The following is a 24,017-nucleotide window of genomic DNA, read 5'->3' as shown; positions in this document are numbered from 1 at the left end:
CTCAAAATGGTAAAAGATTAATTTTATAAGAATAAGGTCACATAGAGAAAGTCATTGTATTTTGTTAAAAAAACATTTCCATTTAGTTGTTTCTGATTGAGAGTTCTCTGTTATCCAATTGGTGGGTGAGGCTAAAGATGCAGTGCTGGAAATCTACATAATGTTTGTGTTGTATAGTGTCCTCTTATGTGTTAATAGATGGATTTGATTTCTTAATTCATGCCTGCTTAAACTTCTTCTTAACCCTTTTTTCTTTTACTCGAGCAGATCGTAAATTCTTGATCGCAAACGCCCAGATGAAGAACTGTGGAATCATTTACTGCAATGAGGGCTTTTGTCAGATGTTTGGCTTCTCGCGGGCGGAGATCATGCAGCAGTCCTGCACGTGTCAGTTTCTGGTGGGGCCGGGCACTATGAAGAGCGCCCTGGGACAGCTGGCACAGGCTCTGCTCGGGTCAGAGGAGCGCAAAGTGGAGATCCTCTACTACTCTAAAGAAGGTATGCTCATTTTAGGATATCACTCGTATATTTACTTATATACCAAAAAAATGGCAAGAGATGTGTCCTCATGTTAGAACAAAACTCTTCTTTCACACTGACACACTTTGAGACAACCTTTTGGGATTGTGCTGATGCTCATGTCATAACTGTAGCAACCAATGCAGATACAGCAATCTTCGATGTTATGTACTGAAAAAAAGTTTATGTTTTTTTAAATCCCAAACATAAGAGGAAAACGGGTGTCTGTATAAAGGACCAAAAAGCAGAGTAGTTCAGTTCAAAAGAGAAAGAAAGAAAGAAAGAAAGAAAGAAAGAAAGAAAGAAAGAAAGAAAGAAAGAAAGAAAGAAAGAAAGAAAGAAAGAAAGAAAGAAAGAAAGAAAGAAAGAAAGAAAGAAAGAAAGAAAGAAAGAAAGAAAGAAAGAAAGAAAGAAAGAAAGAAAGAAAGAAATGCAGCAGCTTGCAGAGACCCAGTGCATGTCAGGATAAACAGTCAATAAACAGAATAGAGGCCCACAGGCAACGGGTCAGGACCAGGAGATAAAATCCAACAAAAAGGACGCGACCACATGAAGAGCTTGTATCATCAAAAGAGAGTCTTTTGGTCCAGAGCTGACATTTATAGGCTTGGGTCAAAGGAGAGGAAGAGGGTCAGATTCCCATAGGGCAGACCAACAGTACGGATACCTCAAGAGAACTGCACAGAGAGCACAGAAGTAGGACAGGACACAACACAACAAACCAGCAAGAGATCAGCAGTCAGTGTAGGGAACCCAGCACTCAAAGAGAATCAAAGCACCATCAGATATACTGTTGGACCAGCAATCAACAGAAATGAAAGGTAAGTGGGAGTAAATGTGTGAGTGTACTGATAGACAAAACCATACAAATAACTGTGTGGTGCCACAATGAGGAGAGAGAGCGCACAATGGAAATTTGTCAGAAAGGAAAGTAAAAATGCTGTCAGAAAAGAGAGAGAGAAAGCAAGGATTAAACCTGGGTTCTGAAACTGTGTTAGTGAAGTCTGAACTTTTGTGTTTCAATAGAAAATGCATTAACACTGAATCCTAAAACAACGATGATTTTTCACTAGCCTTCATTAGTGTTCATGAGCCTTACCTGAAAACTTTACTATGTTTTTGACCATTCATTTATACAAACAGGATGTCCAGGGAGCCTTAAAATGCAAAGTTTATCAAATCATAAAACAGATTATAGTGTATCTTGTCATAAATCTGTCATAAACATGATCGTCATGAGGCCATTATAAATGTGTTATGAATGTTGTAACAGCATCATTTGTATTTTAATAAACTTCAACTAGAGTGGCAAAAGTTGAATGTATCATTAAAATGTCAATGAATATTATTGACAGTTTAATAAAACTGGCTTTATAGAGAGTTAAACAGATATTGTTAGAGCGCAGATCAATAATGGTATAGATGCTGATAGCCTGGTAAGCTAGTGATGCTTGCAAGCTAAAGCTAGAAGCAGATGCCCGAGAAATTAGATACTAGTAGTAAATGTTGTGTGTAGATTTTGCTGTAAAATAGTATGAAGGGTATATTTACCTTTTGGGAAAAAAGATAGTAATGAATGGGAAAGTATTTTATGCAAAAAAATTAATTAGGAATCTTTTTGACAGAGCTCCAAACACAAAAACTAAAACAAATTTAGTTCCATTGAAAAAACATTGGAAGCACTTTCATGACACAATTCTGATGGCCTCATGACAATCATGCTTATGACAGCTTTTTGACAAGTTATGTTGTGTTGGTAATTTCAAATTGTCTTAACAAAGACATAAAAACCAATGGCACCTTTACTTTTAAGATAACATAACTGATTGAATGACTTAATTAGCTATATGCACAGAGACTTTTAATTTCAGTCAGCCAGCCCCAAGGCTTCCAGTGAATTGTCATCCCATACAAAATCAGCACATTTATCAGACCAAACAAGATGCACTGCATTAAAGGATTTTTCCACGCCATGTCTTTAAAAATATTTATTGATTTATTTTTAAAATTTTTTATTTATTATGGACACTCAATTGAGTACAATCATACAATATTTCAAGTTACATTTGAATTTCAATATGTGACCTTAAGTGATATACAATTTACATACATTATTGCCTCTCAGCAAGAAGGTCGCTGGTTTGAGCATCGGCTGGGTCAGTTGGCATTTCTGTGTAGAGTTTGCATGTTCTCCCCATGTTGTGTTGGTTTCCTCCGGGTGCTCCGTGTGCTATAGCTGAAATGTGCTATAGGTGAATTGGGTAAGCTAAATTGGCTGTAGTTAATGTGTGTGAATGAGTGTGTATGGATGTTTTCCAGTGATGGGTTGCAGTTGGATGGGCATCCGCTGCGTAAAGCATATGCTGGATAAGTTGGTGGTTCACTCCGCTGTGGCAACCCCAGATTAATAAAGGGACTAAGCTGAAAAGAAAATGAATGAATGAATGACATTCAGGGTGAGAACAGAATAATCTCAAAGGACCATCTTCATTATACACAAGGGGATAACACACAATACAGTATGAATACATATAACCATATATGTATATAAACATTAGCAATTAGCATATATTGTTGAGCATCTTCTACGTGTTTGTTTATAGCAACAAAATCAGGTCTTCTAACTGAAGTATATTCAGCCCATTTCCCAGGAATATATCCTTCTTTAAATGACCTTAAATACTGTTTTTAATGGAATTTTTGCGCTAGTCTGCTGCTAATGACGGCATCTGTGTCTCTTTTTACGCTTTAACAACCAAATAAATTCTTAAGTCTATTTAACTCAATGTAATATTGTAATTACATTAAAACATTGATGCTGTAAAAGGAACCTTATACAATTTTAAATAGTCACATTAAGCTTTCACCAGAAGTTCATCATTGGCTGAAAAACACAAGCTGTGCATATAGCCAAATGACAATTGTCATAAGCATGCATAAAAGCTCTTTCTTATTCATGATGTGTCGTGTCATGATAAGGAAGTTGTTATGAAAGACTTATGAACACCTCTTTTAAGCAAAGTGTTACCATCACGTCATGCCTGTTTTTTTTCTTTATTATGTGGTTTTGTGTGTAGAGTTTTAAGAAATGGAGCCATAGTTTCAGCCAGCATAGCATTAGCCTTTTGAAAAAGCTGTAATACAGAGACAAGCTGAAGGCCTGTCTGTCCGCCTGTCCCTCCGGCTCTCTCGTCATGTCTTTAGTCTCCTCCGACAGGAACAGATGAATAGAGCCACTGGCTTACTGCTCGCCTGTGTGCTTGCTTGTGTGTATATGGATGTAGGTGTGTGCGTGTGCACTCTCATAGCTCAGCTAGAAAGTAGACAGGTGTTCTTTCGGCCTGAAATCAGTGCACTGATAACATTACCAAGACAACAGAACTCAGGAGACTCACACCCCTATCACTAAACTAATGCACAGAGCTCAGATGCACACACTCACTCACACGTGCCGCCGTCCCTCTGTTCTCTTTATCCATCACATATTTCAGTGGATACAGCATCTCGATGTGTGTCACAGTTGAGCTGGAGACTGAACAGCACCTTTGTATGTGTGTGCGCGTGCATGTGTGTGTGTGTGAGAGAGGGCAGGGTCTATATTTAGAGTGGTTGATGGCCTGCTTTAGTCAAGAGCTGAGGGGGGTCTGGCTGATTTTAATCATGCTGTTCTCTCTCTAGTTTTTCTGTCCTCCTTCCCATCACTCCCTTCTCATTCCTGCGAATCTCCCTCACCACTCCGCTTGGTTTACATCAAGCGGTTTTACGATTTCTCATTTATCTCGTTAATTGTCTTTCTGTTCATTGTCGTGTCTGGGTTAAACGACCTGCACAGGATGCTTTGATTTCTTTTAGACGGCGTGTCGTGAAGATAGTTTATCTTTAAAAGCTCATAGTCAAAATATGAGTGACCTCTAAATGTTCCCGGTGCACGCGTGTTTGGCTATGAGGTTTGGAGAGAAAGGAGTTTAACCAATTGGAAGTGATCCTCAGGGGTCAATGCACTTATATGTGAAACGGATGTGGATGTTAAAGGGGTAGTTTTCTAAACATCTGCTTGTTATTTATTCACTCGGAGGTCGTCCATTTGTGCAAGTGTATTTTTCCCCTACATTAGAACATTTGACCCTTCTGTTGTTTTAAGGGTAAAATAATGACGTGTGACCATTTTAACTTTTGATGCGTCACAGTGTACAACCAAAGACACTGTGACTGACAAACACCCATCACATTGCACTCATACATAAAATGCATACTTATAAACATGGATCTTTGTTGCGTTATCTGTATTGTGCATGTGTGTGTTTGTGTAATGTGTTTAGGTTATTTTATTGTCAAAGTTAGCATTGTGTTTTTGCAAAATATCTCCATTTCATGTCAAACAATAGCCCATATCATCTTCCCATTCACACTGAAATAACCACAGACACATTTCCTTTTAAACATCATTTATTAACCAGACATAGAAAGAAAGATTACATACACTTACCAGTTTCCATTTCCTCAGCACCAAACCTGTTTACATTTCAAACGAAGACATTTATATAGGCTGTTTCTCAATATGCGTTCTTCAGCGGTCTTGCGTCCTCGTGTTCTCGTGCAACGTCTTCATCAGCTGCCCAAGTTCAGTTCCAATACTCAAGACCGCAAGTACGGAGGACGCGTGAATCTTCCCGGATGTGTTCTTGATATCGAGGACGCAACGATGCAGACTTGAGCACCGAACTCGCTCTGGAAGTCCCAGAAGTCATTGTGACAGGAGGTGGGAAGCGCAGCATTTTATCTAGATTTATTATTAAAGTTCAGAGATATGACTTATTTAAATGAAACGGTGAAAGTAAACATTACCATGAACATCTTAATAAAGGAATAAACACATTAAGGGTGTTTGTTTGCTGAAATTCGTATTAAAATCTGTTTTATTCATATTGTGCAACATATATTTATAATGTTTTTATGGAAAGTATATATTATGAAAAGGGAAAAACAATAAATCCTTGTATGAAGGCTGTAATGTTTAAATAATTTACCATTTAAAACACGTGAAGGTCACATGACCATCAGGAAGAACGCAGCATCTTAATTCTCAAAGGATGCGTTCTCTGACCTCGCGGTCTCCTGAATTCGTTCTTCCGAGGACACCTGGCAAGACCGGTCTCCACAAGAACACAAGTCTGTTCTCTGCATTCTTGGAATTGAGAAACAGCCCTAGTCTTTTCCCGCCTTCACTACAGAGCAGCCATTTTGGATAACATCATTCAAAATGGCTGGTCAGTAAATAAAAATCAGTTTTGTTGTTTATATTTGTATTGGTTATTTGTTGTGTTGTATTTTGAGTTTTGTATGCATATTTATTTACTTACATTACTTCAACTTTTGTTTATTGTTTTTTTTTTTTTTTTGTCTACATGTTAACCTACAACCTGTAAAGCGGTTTAACCCACGGGCGGAGCCAAAAATGTAAAATGGCCCCAAACCTTCACTCTGGGTGGGTAGTTGTAGGAGAAGGTTGTATTGTGTGAGAGATTGGTTAACAGATTTTGTTCAGGTCATAGCTTTGATTTAGCTGAACAATCCTGTAAAATACTTTGTAAATATTGTATAGTTTATTTTTCTTTATTGTTATTTTGTCACTTTCATCTTTTTGCTGGATTTTTTCTTCACTGTGTCAAATAAATCACTCTTCACTTTCACCAGCGGCTTCTGTGACACTTTTTGCCTCCATCCACCCGGTCAATGGTAACAGATGACTTTTTTAAAATCCACCATTAGAAATGAACCATTTTTTTAATTTCAAATTTTCTTGAACAAATATATACACATATAAGGTGTAATGATTGTCTTAGGGGTCAATTTTCACCTGCCAGCTATAATTTTTTTTTTTTTTACAAAACAACACCAGGCACACACCCCAACAAACAAACACACACAGAGACACACACCTATGCAGGTACGTTTAGCATTAGAAATCCTTTACTTTAGTTAAAAACATATATAATACTGATTAAATACTACACACTGACAAGACAAAATGAAGGCATTCTCAGAGTTTGTGATGAATGATGAGGTTGTTTCTTCATACAAAGTACATTTTAGGTTTGAAATTAAAATTTGAGAGTTAAAAAAACATATACAGGTGAAACTAATTTTCAATCTGTTGCTCCTAATGATGCATTGAGACCTTCTGAAGCAAATCAATGTGTAATGGATGCCACGAACACGCTCAGGACAGTTTGCTGATGTTGTAGGCTAAAAGTAATAATGTTGTGAATAATGCTCAGTTTCTTGCATAGAACAAAGACCTGATATAAGACTTTATTGGCATGGGTATTAGTGTTTGCTTTTGCCTTACACTTACCGGACACTTTATTAGGTACACCTTACTAGTACTGGGTTGGACCGCTTTTGCCTTCTGATGCCTTAATCATTCATGGCATAGATTCAACAAGATACTGGAAATTCCTCAGAGATTTTGGTCCATATTGACATGACAGCATCACGTAGTTGCTGCAGACTGTCGGCACGTCTATGATGCAAATCTCCTACCACATGCCAAAGGTGCACTATTGGATTGAGACTGGTGACTGTGAAGGCCATTTGAGTACAGTGACAATTGTCATGTAATGAAATAATGAAATATAATTGTACAATTTAAGGATGAGCTTTTAAACTATAAATATGTAGTATTCATAATACATATAATACATACAAGGTTGTTACATACATTTTGAGACATACAATTTCACAAAATGACACTGTAAGAATTATTAAGAAAGTGCTCCACTTTTTAAGAGATTTGTGTTTCCTCACAGTCAGGGACCTCGGACCCCCTGAACAGCAGCACCTGTGTGTGGGTGTCTCTTATTGTGTGTTTGTGTAAGTGTGAGTGTATTTGGACAGCTCACAGCCCTCACACTATTTATAACAGTTCTTCACGAAAACTAAACCAAAGTTCTGCTGTGTTTTGTATTCATGTTTATTCTCTGTCTTTCTTTCCCTCTTTCAGGGACTTGTAGGCCGTGTTTGATTGATGTCATTCCGGTAAAGAATGAGGAAGGAGTTGTGATCATGTTCATCCTAAACTTCCAGGAACTTTTAGACCCATCCATGAAGAAAGGTGGTCTGAAACAGCGCATGGCGAACAGCTGGCTGCGGGCAGGTGTGTGTCCCCTGTTTGTGTTTGTGTGTGTGTGGGAGGGATTCTGGCTCTTTCTTTAACTGCCGTATAAGGTAAACACATTGACTGCTGTGTTTGGCGTGATGGGTGGTGTGTAGGTGTTGCTAGAGGCAACATTTGATAAAGGTAGTGTTTGATTTCGTGTCAGTGTTTATATATTTGTGTGTGTGCGTGTGTAGCTGGCCCATCATCTCTGTTCACATTGCTGTATTTATCTCACTAAAAACAAGGATTTATTATTATTTGATTAATTAGTTAAATTTATGTATTTATTTTATTTGTTATATTAATGTGTATTATTATTAATAATAAAAGAATTACCATAATTTATGTAAACTATTGTAGATGCACAATTATTGATAATAATAACAATTGTGCATTTACAATAGTTTACATACAGTTGAAGTCAGAATTATTAGCCCCCTTTTCATTTTTCCCCCATTTTCTGTTAAATGGAGAAAAGATTTTTTCAACACATTTCTAAACATATAATTTTCATAACTCGTTTCTAATAACTGATTTATTTTATCTTTGCCATCATAACAGTAAATAATATGTGACTAGAATTTTCCAAGACACTTCTATACAGCTTAAAGTGACATTTAAAAACTTAATTAGGTTAACTAGGCAGGTTAAGGTAATTAGACAAGTTATTGTATAATGATGGTTTGTTACTATCAAAAAAAATTGCTTAAAGGGGCTAATAATTTTGTCCCTAAAATGGTTTTTAAAAATGTAAAAACTCCTTTTATTTTAGCCGAAATAAAACAAATAAGACTTTCTCCAACAGAAAAAATATTATCAGACATACTGTAAAAGTTCTTTGCTCTGTTAAACATCATTTGGCAAATATTTAAAAAAGAAAAAATCAATTCAAAGGGGGGCTTCAACTGTAAATGATGGTTATTATATTGATGATGATGTCTGTTAGTATTATTGTATATAATATAATATATAGGATAATTAAAATGTAAATTAAAAATAAAATACAATATAATATAAATAATTATTATAATTATATTATATAATATAATTATATTATATATATAATATAATTATTATATATAATATAATAATTATATTATATACATAAAGTTTATATTTTTATTATCAATAATTGAGATGCGTTTACAATACAAAATATTGTAGAACACAGAATTGTTGTTGTTATTATTAAATAAATATTTACCATAAATATTTGAATAAATAAATACCATAAGCAAGTTATATTATTTTATAGTATAACATGTTTGTATATTATGCATTAGACATGTAGTAAATATTTGAATTGTACATTTTAAATTGTTAACGTTTTGTTACTAATATTTTTTTAACTTATTATTAATTTAAAAATGATAATTTATTGTTTTTATTATTAAATTTGAAGTCTATCAATTTTCGGGCTATTATTCAAAGTGAATTGTCCATTAAATTTATTATAGTGACCATAGTTTGGCAAACCTTTAGTTAGATATCCAGTTCCGCTCTATAGTTTTCCAAAAGTATGTTGTATATAAGGGAATATAATATTCTCCTTAGAAAAGAAACATCTGAATCTCATCAATACCATACACTGTGCTCAAACTTGCCAAACGTGAACTGATTTTCTCAGCAAAATAACAAAAATCTTTCTGTATCAGGTCAGCGACGCAGGATGCATCTGAGAATGCCTTCTCTCCGTGTCAAAAGGCAGCCGTCTCTTCCTAAAGACCACTTTGAGGGAGTAGTGGTGGATTACCTACAGGTACATGCATGCTTATGCTAAGCAAATCCAACTGACCTGTTAGTAAGCCCCGTCCCTCTAAGTTACTATTGCTAACTCAAAACAAGTTGTCTTTGAAAGCTTTGGTCCAAGATGTTTTTGATACATTTTGGCCATAGTATGAGTGCCTGTTATCGAGGAACATTTAAATGAAATTTGATAATGCCACGAAGAGATTTTCAAAAGATTTTAAATCAAATATGATGTTGAACAAGATGCAAATCCAAATTCACTTTTAGCTAATGTTAGTGTCAGCTAGCTAATATCAGTACTGCATATCCAACCCACCCAATACAGAGACAGTGTTACTTAACAATTGCGATTTAATAACTTTGCGTGATTTAGAGAATTAAAAACATTGTCTCATCAACTTACCTTTAAACAGTAGTGTCAATCTTCTGGACTAAAAGTGGTCACACTTTATTTTAAAGGTTCTTGTTGAATTTGAGTTACATTGCATCTACATGCTAACTAATTCTCATTATGTCTGAAATATCTTCTTTAACAAACTTAAATTATAAGTAGACTGTTAGGTTGGGGTTAAGGTTAGTGTAAATTGACATTGTACTTGCAAAGTGTCTTATAGTCAGTTAAATGTCTGTTGAAGCAGCATATCAACAGCTATTAAGCAGACAGTCTACTAATACTCAAGTGGACCATCCAAAATAAAGTGTTACCCTAAAAGTTTAAAGAGATCACCCAAAAAAACTAAATTTACTCACTATATTTACTCTCTCGCAAGTGATTCTAAATCCTTATTAGTTTCTTTCTTCAGTTGAACACAAAATAATTTATTTTGAAAAAGTTTAGTATTTACTATCGTAGTAGAAAAACAAGTACTATGGAAGTCAATGGTTACTGGTTTCCAGCTTTCTTCAAAATATCTTCTTTAACAAGCAAGTGATGGGTGATTTTATGACAAGATTTTCAGTTTTGGGTGAACTATCCCTTTAAGTCTTGTTTGAGTTTAGAAAATGGAATGAATAAATTCATTTAGCCATTCACTCAGATTACCTTGAATCAACTTTAAAGCTACTCAAGGGACTTTATTTTACTATTTGTATCGGGAACACACTAAATCAAAATTTACCTTTGTTTCTCTATGATACTGAAACCTAACGAGTTCCAGCCCTTGTTAAGTGATGCTCATCTTCCATTGGCCCGTCTACATTCAAGTGGAGGCACCTATCAATATGTCAATTCTTTCAATCTGCCAGACATATGATTTGCAGCTCCCATTTGTGTGTTCCGCAGCCGTCTCATGAGGAGGTGGCCCTCAAAGATCTCCAGATGTCTCCAGACAGCTGTTTAAAGTCAGAGACGCAGGCCTTGATTCAGCAGACCCCATCCTCCTGCGAACTCTCACCGCCACCCTCACGGCCCTCAGACCGACTGGAGCCAAGTGGACCCCTTCTCAAACATAGCCACTCCAGAGAGAGCATGCACAGCCTGCGCCGGGCATCCTCGCTGCACGACATCGACGGCATGAGGGACCAGTGGAGCGGTACGAGTGTTTATGATCATCCTGTTTGATGGGTTGTGTGTTTAGAGATGCTCTGATTGTAATGAGTCATTGTTATTGAGTTATAAGTGGGTTATTTGAGTTACTGTTCTCTGCCTGCTGTACATTTACATAAACAATACATTTAGTCATTTAGCAGATGCTTTTGTCCAAAGAGACCCACAATTTAGGAGGCATTCAGCAGTTCAACAAAAGGAGGCAATATACACAAGAAGTGCTAGCTATACAAAGGAACTGTTACTGCTCAGAGAATTACGTGCTAAACATGGATCTCAAACCTAATTCCTGGAGGGCCGCAGCTCTGCACAGTTTTGTTCCAAACTTAATTAAACATCACTGATCAAACTAATCAAGGTGTTCGAGACTAATATGGACTATTAAGCAGATGTGAGTAGCAGGTTGTTGGAGCTAAACTATGCAAAGCTGCAGCCCTCCTGGAATTGAGTTTGAGACCACTGTGCTAGAGTAAGGAGGGAAAAGTTTGTTTTTTTGTTTGTGTTTTGTTTTTGTAATATGGAGTGATTAGAGAGTTTTTTATGAGTCTATTGCAAATGTAGCTTTTTATCAGCTGAAACAGTCTGGCCATTTTCTTCTGACCTCCAGCATGAACAAGACCAGATTTTGTTTTGTTCTGATAATTTTCTGTAAACATTTACATTTACATTTACATTTAGTCATTTAGCAGACGCTTTTATCCAAAGCGACTTACAAATGAGGACAAGGAAGCAATTTACACAACTAAGAGCAACAATGAATAAGTACTAAAGGCAAGTTTCAGGTCTGTAAAGTCTAAGAAGGGAAGTGTTAGTAGTTTTTTTTTTTTTTTTTTTTTTTTTGTACAATTAGTGTGATATTCAAAGAGGCAATTGCAGATTAGGAAGTGAAGTGGAGACTAAATAGTTGAGTTTTTAGTCGTTTCTTGAAAATAGCGAGTGACTCTGCTGTTCTGATGCAGTTAGGGAGTTCATTCCACCAACTGGGCAGATTGAGCGTGAGCGTTCGCGAAAGTGATTTTTTCCCTCTTTGGGATGGAACCACGAGGCGACGTTCATTCACAGAACGCAAGTTTCTGGAGGGCACATAGATCTGCAGAAGTGAGTGCAGATAAGAAGGTGCTAGGCCAGAAGTCACTTTGTAGGCAAACATCAGAGTTTTGAATTTGATGCGAGCAGCAACTGGCAGCCAGTGCAAACGGACTAGCAGCGGAGTGACATGTGCTCGTTTAGGTTCATTGAAGACAACTCGTGCTGCTGCATTCTGGAGCAGTTGAAGAGGCTTGATAGAGTTAGCTGGAAGCCCAGCTAGTAGAGAGTTGCAGTAATCCAGTTTGGAGAGAACAAGAGCTTGAACAAGGAGTTGAGCTGCATGTTCAGATAAGAAGGGTCGGATCTTTCTGATGTTATAGAGTGCAAATCTGCACGATCGAGCAGTTCTAGAAATGTGGTCAGAGAAGTTTAGTTGGTCATCAATCGTTACTCCAAGGCTTTTCACCATTTTGGATGCAGTAATGGTTGCCCCATCCATCTGGATTGAAAAGTTATGGTGTAGAGTCGGGTTGGCAGAAACTACAAGCATTTCCGTTTTTGCGAGGTTCAGCTGAAGATGATGATCTTTCATCCAGTGTGAAATATCCAACAGGCAGGCTGAGATACGAGCTGGGACCGAGGGATCATCAGGATGAAAAGAGAGGTATAGCTGGGTGTCATCAGCATAGCAGTGGTAGGAGAATCCATGTCTCTGGATGACTGGTCCTAGAGATGATGTGTAGATGGAGAAGAGAAGTGGCCCAAGAACAGAGCCTTGAGGTACCCCAGTGTTTAGATGCTGTAGGTTGGACACCTCTCCCCTCCAAGACACCCTGAATGACCTGTCAGAGAGGTAAGATCTGAACCATTGTATAGCAGTGCCCGCAACGCCCAGTGACTCAAGCGTAGATAGCAGGATCTGGTGGTTGACAGTGTCAAAAGCAGCTGACAAGTCCAGCAAAATGAGGACTGATGATTTAGAGTCTGCTTTAGCCAGTCTGAGATCCTCCACGACCGAGAGCAGGGCAGTCTCAGTTGAGTGGCCTTTCTTAAAGCCGGATTGCTTGTTGTCCATGAGATTGTTTTGAGTAAGAAAGTCCAGGACTTGATTGAACACTACTTTCTCCAGAATCTTGGCCATGAATGGAAGCAGGGATACTGGTCTGTAGTTTTCAAGTAGCGTATGGTCCAGGTTGGGTTTCTTTAGCAGTGGGGTTACCCTAGCCTGCTTAAATGTAGTGGGGAATAAACCAGAGTCAAGAGATGTGTTAATTATGTGAGTCAGTGTTGGTATGACTGCAGGAGAGATGGCTTGCAAGAGATGAGAGGGAATGGGATCGAGTGGACAGGTGGTTGCATGGCTAGATAGCACAAGTTTGGACACCTCAGACTCAGAGAGCTGAGAAAAAGAGGTGAGTGTGTGTGGTGTTGGTGTTGTATCTTGCGTGTTTGTTGTAGGTGCAGCAAATTGAGCACTGATTTTTGCAGTTTTGGTGCAGAAGAATGTAGCAAAGTCATCAGTAGTAAGTGTGGAGGATGCGGGTGGAGGAGGAGGATAGAGGAGGGAGGAAAATGTTTTAAAAAGTAGGCGAGGATTAGTGGCATTGTTGATTTTCAGACGGTAATACGTCTGCTTTGCAGAAGTAACCTCAGCTGAGAAAGAGGACAGAAGAGTTTGGTATGTTAAGAGATGTGCAGGATTTTTAGTTTTCCGCCAAATTCTCTCTGCAGCCCGAAGTTTTGAGCGATGCTCACGGAGAGCATCCGAGAGCCAGGGTGCAGGAGGACTGGCACGGGCTGGCCTGGATGCAAGAGGACATAATCGGTCTAGACATGATGCTAGTGTGGAGCAGAGTGTATTAGTGGCACTGTTCGAATCAAGTGCAGTGAGTTTGCGAGATGGAGGAAGAGAGTCTGAAACAATGGTGGATAGTCTATTGGGTGAGAGAGATCGTAGGTTTCTGCGAAAGGTAACCAGTGTTGGAGTGTGTGGCGGCTCAGGAGTAATGTGGATGTTGAGAGACAGAAGGAAATGATCAGATATTTGTAGTGGAGTTACTATTGTTTGATCAGTGAAGCAGTGTCGTGTGTAAATAAGGTCTAGCTGATTACCTGATTTGTGGGTAGCAGAAGTAGGTGCTCTTTTTAGGTCAAAAGAGGCAAGCAAAGTCTGAAAGTCTGCAGCTTGCGGTTTGTCAACGTAAATGTTGAAGTCACCTAGCACCAATAAGGGAGTGGCAAAATTAGAAAAAGATGAGAGAAGAACATCCAGTTCATCTAGGAAGTGACCTAATTTACCTGGTGGGCGGTAGATGACCACCACATTTATGTAGAAGGGGTGGATAATGGTGACTGCATGGAATTCAAAGGAGCTGATTGTTGGCAGGGACGGTATCAGAGTAAATTTCCATTCTTTGGAAATTAGTAGTCCAGTCCCACCCCCTCTCCCTGTCTGACGAGGAGTGTGGGAAAAAGAGAAATTAGCAGAAAGAGTAGCATGTGTAGCAGTGTCCTCCGGCCTCAACCAGGTCTCAGTTAGAGCCATGAGATTATAGTCAGAATATGTAGCTATGGAGGTAATAAAATCTGCCTTGTTAACAGCTGATTGACAATTCCAGAGGCCCACGGAGAGAGAGAGTTGTGAAATAGTAGATACATGTATTGAACGAAGGTTGTGAGGATTACGCCTGCAGCGCACCTCCCGTGTTTTGCGAGTGTTAGTAACAACAGGAATTAGAAAACACATAATAAAAGTACACTGACAACAAAAAATAAGTGTAAAGTAAAACAATACAGTAAAGTACTCAAGTGCTTTGTCGGTGTCTTTGCTCGGTGGAGTCGCGCAGGTAGAGTCGATGGTCTTTACCCTCGTCGGTCTTCACACGAGGCGGTCTTCACACGAGGCTGCCGCGACCGCTGCCGCGGTGAACTAGTTGTTTATATAACCCCAAAGCACTAGCTGATTGAATTCAGCTGGACACGCCTCGAGAGTCAAAACAAGGGCCGAAACTGAGGCGGACGACGCGAAAAGGCGGAAACCGTAGATACTTATGGTATGGTATGATAGGTATGATAGATGAGCCGTCGCCCCAGTCTGAGGTCAAGAGCGCTCTGAAGCAGGTTTTCATTTAGGATGTCTCTGTACATTGCTGCATTCATCTTTCCCTCTATCCTGATTAGTCTTCCAGTTCCTGCTGCTGAAAAACATCCCCACAGCATGATGCTGCCACCACCATGCTTCACTGTAGGGATGGTATTAGCCTAGCCTGGTGATAAGCTGTGCCTAGTTTTCTCCAAATGTAATGCCTGGCATTCACTGTAGAGTGTTCAATTTTAGTCTCATCAGACCAGAGAATTTTGTTTCTTATGGTCTGAGAGTCCTTCAGATGCCTTTTGGCAATTTCCAGGTGGGGAGTGGCTTCTGTCTGGCCACTCTACCATACAGGCCTGATTGATGGCTTGTTTCACAGATGGTTGTCCTTCTGTAAGTTTCTCCTCTCTCCATGGAAGAATGCTGTAGCTCAGACAGAGTGACCATCAAGTTATTGATCACCTCCCTGACTAAGGCCCTTTTCCCCTGATCATTCAGCTTAGATGACTGGCCAGCTCTAGGAAGAGTCCTGGTGGTTCCAAACATATATATAAAACAAAATATTTATAGTTCAAGTAAATGCAGGTTGTATGAATTTCTTATTCATCAAAGGGTCCTGAAATATTCTAATTGTTGAAAATAAAAAGCATGGTACTTAATCAGTAACTAATTGGATTAGAATTAGAAGACATTAGGTTTGCAGTAATTACTGAACTTCTAAAAATCAAGATTTGTCCTTGCAAAAATAAAGACAATTCTTTAATTTTTATTTTGATAATTGTCTGTTGTAGAAAAACACAAACGTCATAAACACAGTTGTCTAAAACCTTTTACAGCATTACTGTTAGCAGAATATTGTTTATGACAAGGAAACAATAAAATCAGACACAGACTTACTGGGCAGTGAGACTGCCTTTATCAATCCAAAGTCTAAGTATTTGGATTCGTTAGAAATGAGCCGGTCATGACGAAGAGGAGCAGATTCTCCTTAAGATATGACTGATTGATTAACTTTCTCATCTCTGCTGCTATTAAACTCCTCTATTAAGAATGATCAAGTTAGCAATGATCCAGTACAGAATGTGCTTTTGCTGGAAATAAAGTGTTTTATTTGATGTTATCCTTGACTACATAATAAGTCTGGTCAAATTCAATTAGCCTGAGATAACAAAAGCGTTTGGTAAAAATGAGCTAGTGTCGTTTTCTAATGGGGTTTGTGGAACGACTCCAAACAGCTGCACAAAGCTTAATTAATAACATAGCGGCCTATTTGAACATGTTTAATTGTAGCATTTAAATCTCTAGTTGTCCAGAATAAGGCTCACTGGTTTCCTGGTCAGATGGACACATGTGATGCCTGACAGGCCTATTTCTGTAGATGTAGTGCTAAACAATGCTTTTGTGTGACTGTCATTTCCCTCAGCCACCTTGATTTGTCTGCCGTTGTGTGTGTGTGTTGTGTTTGTGTTGTGTGTATGTTGTGTGTGTGTTGTGTGCGTTGTGTGTGTGTGTTGTGTGCGTTGTGTGTGTGTGTGTGTGTGTTTGTGTGTAAGAGAGGGCTTTAAAGAGTTAAAGTCACTATATAGGAGCCTGAATGACTCATAGGTCTATATTAGCATGTTTTTATCATTGTATACATAAACAGTGACATTGCTTCCACTATAATTTGCAGCAAACCCCTGTAATACTTTTTAAGGGGTTAAAATGTTCTAATGTTATCAAGATTTTTACAATTAAAAAAAAAATCATAATTTAGAAGTAATAGTCTGTTTTCGTTCTGTTCTACCTCCATCAAAATGCTTTTGTTTGAATAGGCGTGGCAGACTGTAGACTCTGTATAGACACACATTGGTCTGATTGGTTAATTGTTTTGCATATTCAAAAACGTTCAACGTGTTGTTTATGATTAGTTGAATCATTCGTTGTAAGATTAGTTCTTTAAGATTGAAATGACAGCTGTATGCCCACCAATGTGAACTTTTGCATGTATGTGTGAGAGCTTACATCCTTCAAAGATGGCAGCTGCTGTGCAGAGCTGCGGTCCTCTAGGAACTGATTTAAACACATGTGTTCTAAAACATCTTGTAAATGTCAGAGATCAATACTTTCTATTTAGAATTTCTATTTCTTACCATTTTCTTCTAGTAACTTAGGTTGACTACCCTGTTTTAGAGTAGAGTTGCCTCTAAAGCGTAAGTCATTGATTTTTCAGTTCATGACCCTTTTAATTAGTTTTTGACTTCTGTGATTAACATTGACCCGTGGGTGTAATATTTCTTCCCCAGATCTAAAGCCCAGTAATTTGAACTCCACATCAGACTCTGATTTGATGCGGCACCGCACAATTGGCCGCATCCCTCAGGTGACGATATCCTTCGGCTCGGACCGCCTCAGACCACCTTCCCCTACTGAGATCGAAATCATCGCACCCAGCAAGATTAAAGACCGCTCACAGAACGTCTCAGAAAAGGTCACTCAAGTTACGCAGGTAATATGAAATGTGCTTCACAGCTCATTAACATTTACACACACATTTTCATGCAAATGTATCCAGACAGATTGCAGAATGCATTGTAGCTTTTCTTTTTATTTCCTACAAAGCTTTCGCAGCCTATTATATATTTATGGGGTTAAAGATATCAACGTTTTTTTTTAGAAATAAAAGCCAAGTAATTGTAGATTATTATTTAGATTATTAAAACATTAGTAGGGCAAATATTATTTAATATTTATTAATATAATTTATCATTTAAATTATATTTTAAAATCAAACTATTATTATAGATTATTATTTAATTTTTGATTTATTGAAATATGAAATAAAGTAGACAATTAATTACCAAAAATTTGGAGTCAGTAAAAAAATGTTGTTCTCTATGGCTGTATTTATTTGAGGAAAAATACAGTATATTTTAAACATTAATATTTAGAAATATTGATAAAATGTCCAAAGCTGAAATTTCAGCGTAGTTATTCATTATCAGTGATCCTTAATAGATTATTGTAATATGATAGTTTATTGCTTAAGAAACATTTATTATTAAAGTTAAAAACGGTAGCACTGCTTAATTGTTTTATTACCCTTAATTTATTTTTTATTTATTTTGAGATTCAAAAGAAATACATATAGAACTTACATAATCTCTCATACAGGTTAGCTAACTAAGGTCGCAAGTTCCGTTGTTACAAACATAGTTTGTTGATTTGGCGTTTCCCAAATCCATCGTTCCAATGAACACTCGCAAACTGCGTCGCAAACTTGTATGCTTGCAACTACACTTTTAGAGCTGTAAACATAGTTCCTAGCTGTGTTTTATTCCCAGTTATCCGCCCTATGCCCTATTTGTTTTGAACATTCTAACATTTAAACTTGGAATGATTAAAAAAGAAAGCATTAAAGTCATCACTCTTATGTGTAATTTGCTTTCAAAGTATTTTGAATGTTTGATCTTCATGTTTACAATTGCGTTGCCTTCGTAGTGCACTTCAAAAACATTCCATGTCATTCTGAACACAGCCATGACTAAAGCTATAGCTGTCTCATGACTAAAGCTATAGGTGACATACTATTTAAAAAAACGAATTTACGTTATATCTCCAAAGCTTGTGAAAACAAAAAGCACAGCCTACGTTAATGCTTTCAATTTATATTAGGTTATTTATTAAGTATCATACTGTATATGACATGGGCCCATTAGTTAGAACATATCTACAGTGGTTTGCATGTATCAAATTTTAAAAGTAGACTTTTCTAAAAAATAAATAAACAATATCCTACTTATTAATAATAGTAATAATGATAGTTATTATTATTATTATCATCATCATTATTAATATTTTTAGCATTAAAGTAGGACTTTGTTTTATTTTCTAATAAATAATAAATATGACATTTAATTTCTTAATAAACTGCCTTATTTTTTATTTATTTATATGATTTATATATGAGATTAGCTTTTGTAAGTGATTTTATGTTTTAGAATAGAATATGGAATATTCCTAATAATATTTTTAAAGGCAACATAGTCCCAATATGCTCCATTTGCATATATTTCAAGTAATAAGAAAAACGAGTGCATGTTTTTACCAAAATTAATATTGCATTGTTTATTAAATGCGTGTAAAACAATATAATTTGCACAAAGAAATTAGGGGGTTCTGCTCTAAAGAAGTTGTTACCACCCCGTTTAGAGCATCATTATGGGCGTTTTACATTATAATGTAATTCAAACTATGGATCTGCAACAAAGAAACTACAGGGTTTGGGAAACACTCGTCACTACATTGTTCTTTTCCCAAGCGATGCATCGTACTATGATAGTTCAGCCACGAGTTATGTTATTGTTTGTGAAACGCAGCCCAGAAAGAGACTACAGATTTTGCCTATGCTTTATATTTTTTTCCCTTTTTTACAACAACACTAATTATAAACAGTAAAACACAGGGAGCTACAAATCTTTTAGAAGATTTCCATTAAAGAAAAAAAAACACACACACACACATAAAAAATATATTTAATATATATAAATATATTTAGACACATAATAGTAAACTTAAAAGTTACAATTCAATAAAAATCTGGGCATATTGGTAAAAATATACTCAATTTAGTCCAAATTAGAAAAAAGTATTCAGTCTGTGTTCTTAATGAAACACTGTGATATTTTTTCATGATTTTTTAAAATAGAAATAAATATACATCGCTGCACTAGTTGACATATCAATGCTTATCTGACATCTAAAAGGTTTATGACATCAGTTACATGATTTAATATTTTGTAACATCTCCACAGAAGTCACTTAGTGACCTAAATACTGAGACCTGTGCTGATGTGGGCAGTGCTTATTTGGCTGTTGTGTAGAGAACGGACACACACTGACACACATTTTTACTATCCCTGTGTTTTATCTGTGATTACTGCAGTGTGTTGACATTCATCAGAATGAGTGTATGTGTTTAAGTCCCTGTATATTATCTATTTCACATAATGACTGTAAAAACTGTGTGGACTCCTCTGCAATGGTTTGTCAAAAGCTCAAAAATTATCCTGAACGTCTGGGATTGGCTTCTAACTTCATAGGTGAAGAGATAGATGCACTAAAAGTTGAATACAGTACAGAGAAGAAATAAAGAAAGACTTTAAAAAAGCAAAAGAAGTTTGTTGTCAAAAGAAGAGACCGCATTGGTGACGTCACTCAACTGGACAAATGTGGGAGACTGTGTGTTATCCTAGCAGTGGAAAAATCAATCATGCTGACAAATCTACCACTAGCTTGCACTTTCCAATCATAAAGCGTGTATGTGTGCGTGTATATGTGTGAGTTTTTAAATCAGCGTTTGATAAGACACATACCCACAGGTGAACAGAGGTTTTCCTTGACTTCATATTTGTCTGTTTCTGTCTTTACTTGCATTACATTTACTTATGTTTTAATATACATTTTTCATGTACCATAGTAAAGTCTCATATTGTAATATATTTCAGTGAGCGTACTTTTGCATTCCTGTTATAGAAGTAGATTTTTCACCAAAAAAGCTCAAATTCTATTCAAAAGGTCAGCAAAAACTTCTTCTGTGGAACATTAAAGACAATTTGAAGGGTGTCAAAGTGATACCAAAAACAAAATAAAGAGCACTCTTAATTTGCACAGATAGAAAGTCATTAAGGTTTGAAATAAGACATTTCTTTATATTTGTTGGATCACGTTATTGTTTGAAATTTATCTTGGCAAATATTAAGTTTTATTTTAATTTGCATGAGCGTGACTGAGTGTGGATTACTGTGCTTTTGTGTGTGTGTGGTTGCTCTCTGCTGGTGACCTTGGTGTCCAGGGCTAATGGAAGTAGAGGGCAGTGACGGCAGAGGCCAAAGAGTGTTTCTCCATTTACACACACACACGCACACACACACACACACACACACACACACACACACACACACACACACACACACACACACACACACACACACACACACACACACACACACACACACACACACACACACACACACACAGTCACAAACACATATTTGTTAAAAGTGTGCACGCAAACATGCTCATTTTACTGGGCTTTTTCTCCTTTGTAACACACTTTTTCGCTCATGTGTCAATATGACATTACTTATACATTATTCCGATCATTAAACGAACAGTTACATGTAACTCATGCTTAATTGTTGTCTTTGGTTTATTTACACTTGCTTATTGGATTATGGGACCTTTTAATGCTGAACATTTAACATCACAGTTTATAATACTGACTTTTATTGACAATGTTAGCAGTTTGACACAATATATTGTACAAGAAATAATATGTATAAATATAAACACATTAGAAAATACTAGTAGCTCATTACTGTTTTTTGTCCTAACCTAAACAATATATTGTACCAAATTAAAAATGTCAATAATAGCAGATTTGTTGAACTTTTCCACATTGGAAGTTATTAGAGATGAGATTAATGTGCCATTATGCAATGTGAAAGTGTAAATGAAAAGGAAATAACTATGAATCACGAGCTATGGGCATCCCTTAAACCTCCCACAAATTTTTTCAAACTTTCTTGCCGCCACCTTGAAGCTGGCAGTGTAAAAAATGGCATAAATGTTGTTTATGACCAGTTGCTTGGCATTAATGGATATGTTCAGTCTGTGTTTGCATTGCGAGGTAGAACTGTAACAGGCAATTCCTGGCTTGATAATTGGACTTCGATTTGACACTGAGCAAGAAGGGAAATGATCATCTGCATTGATTTTTGTCGCTATTGATTTGTCTGCATAACATGACGTACCTAGTTATATGACCAGCTGTACTGTTTTCAGTAGATTGGCCTGCATGTGAGGAGCATTAACCTTTGAATGAAGTACAAACATGAATTCTGTTCTCTAGCTGGCTGCATGTGGGTCAGTCATAGAATCATAGAAATAACTTTAGAGAGCATCCGAGAGGTCATGGAAAAGTTCAGCAGTCACTCAGAGTCATTGTCTTGTTGGCATCTTTGACATATTGTACCGCTGTGCCTTGGGCGATCAAAATCCCTAGCTATTTAACCTTCTTAAAAGTGTGCTCAGCTTGAGTCATAAATAAATACAATAAAAACAGAGATATTGTGAAGTATTATTATATTTTAAAATATTGCCCTAGTTTTGATATAATTGAAAGACAATTATTGTAAAAAGTTACACAAATGAACTTTAATTTAATTAAATTAAATTAAATTTTTAATTTTTTTTAAATATATATATATTTTTATTTTATTAATTTTATTTATTTTAAATCCTTCAAATAGAGTGTGACATTTGGGCTCTGTAAGTAAAACTCCATTAACTTTCTTCATAGGGTAATTTATATATTACCTATAACTGGTAATTCCTTAAAAAGAGACAAGTTGTAAACTCCAAAGTAAAAAAAAAAAAAAAAGCTGCAGTATAATTGATGCTATCATTGATGCACAATATTCCACCAGTCATAGTCAAATAAAGTGTTAAAAGAGAGCTGTAACTCCGTCCAGAGGCATGAAGCACCACAAATGACGTAATGTATTTGGTCTGCCTGCAGACTCAAAATACTGAAATATTTGTATAAATATGGACAATTTGCACTTAATTTGAAATATATGATTTCTATAGACAAAATTATCAACTTTAAATGAATAGTTTGTCTTTTTCTATGTAATTTATTATTATCAATTTGAAATTGTTATTGTGCTAGTTAAAATGTTGGTGTAAACAAAACATTTTTGTGTGAGATATTTTGTGTAAAGACAACTTTTTAATAGAAGAATAAAAAAATCATTATTGGTTAATGTCAAAATCATTATTAAAATCACCTCGGTCAATTTAAATGGTCCTGCTAATTAAAGTGTTCATTTGTTAAAAAATAAAAATCTGAAAATTAAAGAAAATTAAAATAGAAAGACATGAAGAATCAGTTACCAGTTTTCTTTTGTTTTAGTTTAGATTAATTCTTCTAAGGTTTCATGGTGGCACAGAGGGTAGCACGATTGCCTCAAAGCAAGAAGGACGCTGGTTCGAGTCTCAGGTGGGTTAGTTGGCATTTCTGTGTGGAGTTTGCATGTTTTCCCCATGTTCGGGTTCTCAGGTTTCCCCCACAAGTCCAAAAACATGTGGTATAGGCCAACTGGGTAGGCTAAATTGTCTGTAGTGTATGTGTTTGAATGAGTGTGTATGGATGTTTTCTGGAGATGAGTTGCTGCTAGAAGGGCATCCGCTATCTAAAACATATGCTGTTAATTACATTTAATTATTGAAAATATCTCTTACGCTCCATTCATATGGGGCTTCAGCATCAACACTTGACAGAGGTTGTGTCTGAAGTTAGGGCTGACGTGATCGTCATAGCAGTGTCAGCCAATAAAATTAGTCCACAATCGTCTGAGCTGGTGTATTTGCATTCTTTGCGTTCTGATTGGTTGACGCTTCTGTTCGCGCTTGAAAAATTGAGAAAGTCCCAACTTCTGCAGCGAGCAATGCCACTGAATTGACGCCGACATATCCACAATGCAGTTCGATAACACCTGATGCCACCCATTTAAAGTGAATAGGAAGCATTGACGCTGACTTCCCATGTGAATGAGGCGTTACTGTATTTGACCTTTGTTACCAAGTGCCTCAACTGTTTTATTTTACGATTCTATTTTTTTTACATTAAAACCAATAAACAAATAATTTTAAACAACTTTAAAAAGCATGTGGCTTAATTGCTCTAATAGTTCGGCTTATGTCTGTAATTAGCATGCAGAATAATTTCAGTAAATAAGCATGTGACGTATGCATGTCACAGTGCCGCTGCAGAGGGCAAATGCATTGACATTGTGCCTCCCAGAACACCAGTGGCAAGAATATAAAGTGTAGTTACAGTGTCAGCGTTCAATACATGAACATCAATTACACCAGTGCAT

General features: G+C 36.7%; 1 protein-coding gene across 4 annotated transcripts in view; it reads left to right on the top strand.

Annotated features, from left to right (window-relative positions):
• The window catches only part of kcnh6a (potassium voltage-gated channel, subfamily H (eag-related), member 6a), a 55,329-nt gene that overhangs the window by 7,609 nt on the left and 23,703 nt on the right, over nt 1-24,017 (top strand). For all 4 annotated transcript variants that reach the window (XR_012398251.1, XR_012398250.1, XM_005164007.6 and 1 more), the window contains 5 exon segments: nt 268-498; nt 7,523-7,675; nt 9,334-9,437; nt 10,710-10,959; nt 17,379-17,581. Coding sequence is in view for 2 of the 4 variants with exons in the window: in XM_005164007.6 (XP_005164064.1) it covers nt 268-498; nt 7,523-7,675; nt 9,334-9,437; nt 10,710-10,959; nt 17,379-17,581 (941 nt within the window). In the remaining 2 variants the exon portion in view is untranslated.

The sequence above is a fragment of the Danio rerio genome, chromosome 3 (genome assembly GCF_049306965.1).
Source record: "Danio rerio strain Tuebingen ecotype United States chromosome 3, GRCz12tu, whole genome shotgun sequence".
Classification (NCBI taxonomy): domain Eukaryota; kingdom Metazoa; phylum Chordata; class Actinopteri; order Cypriniformes; family Danionidae; genus Danio; species Danio rerio.
This window is presented reverse-complemented; position numbering and strand designations above follow the sequence as displayed.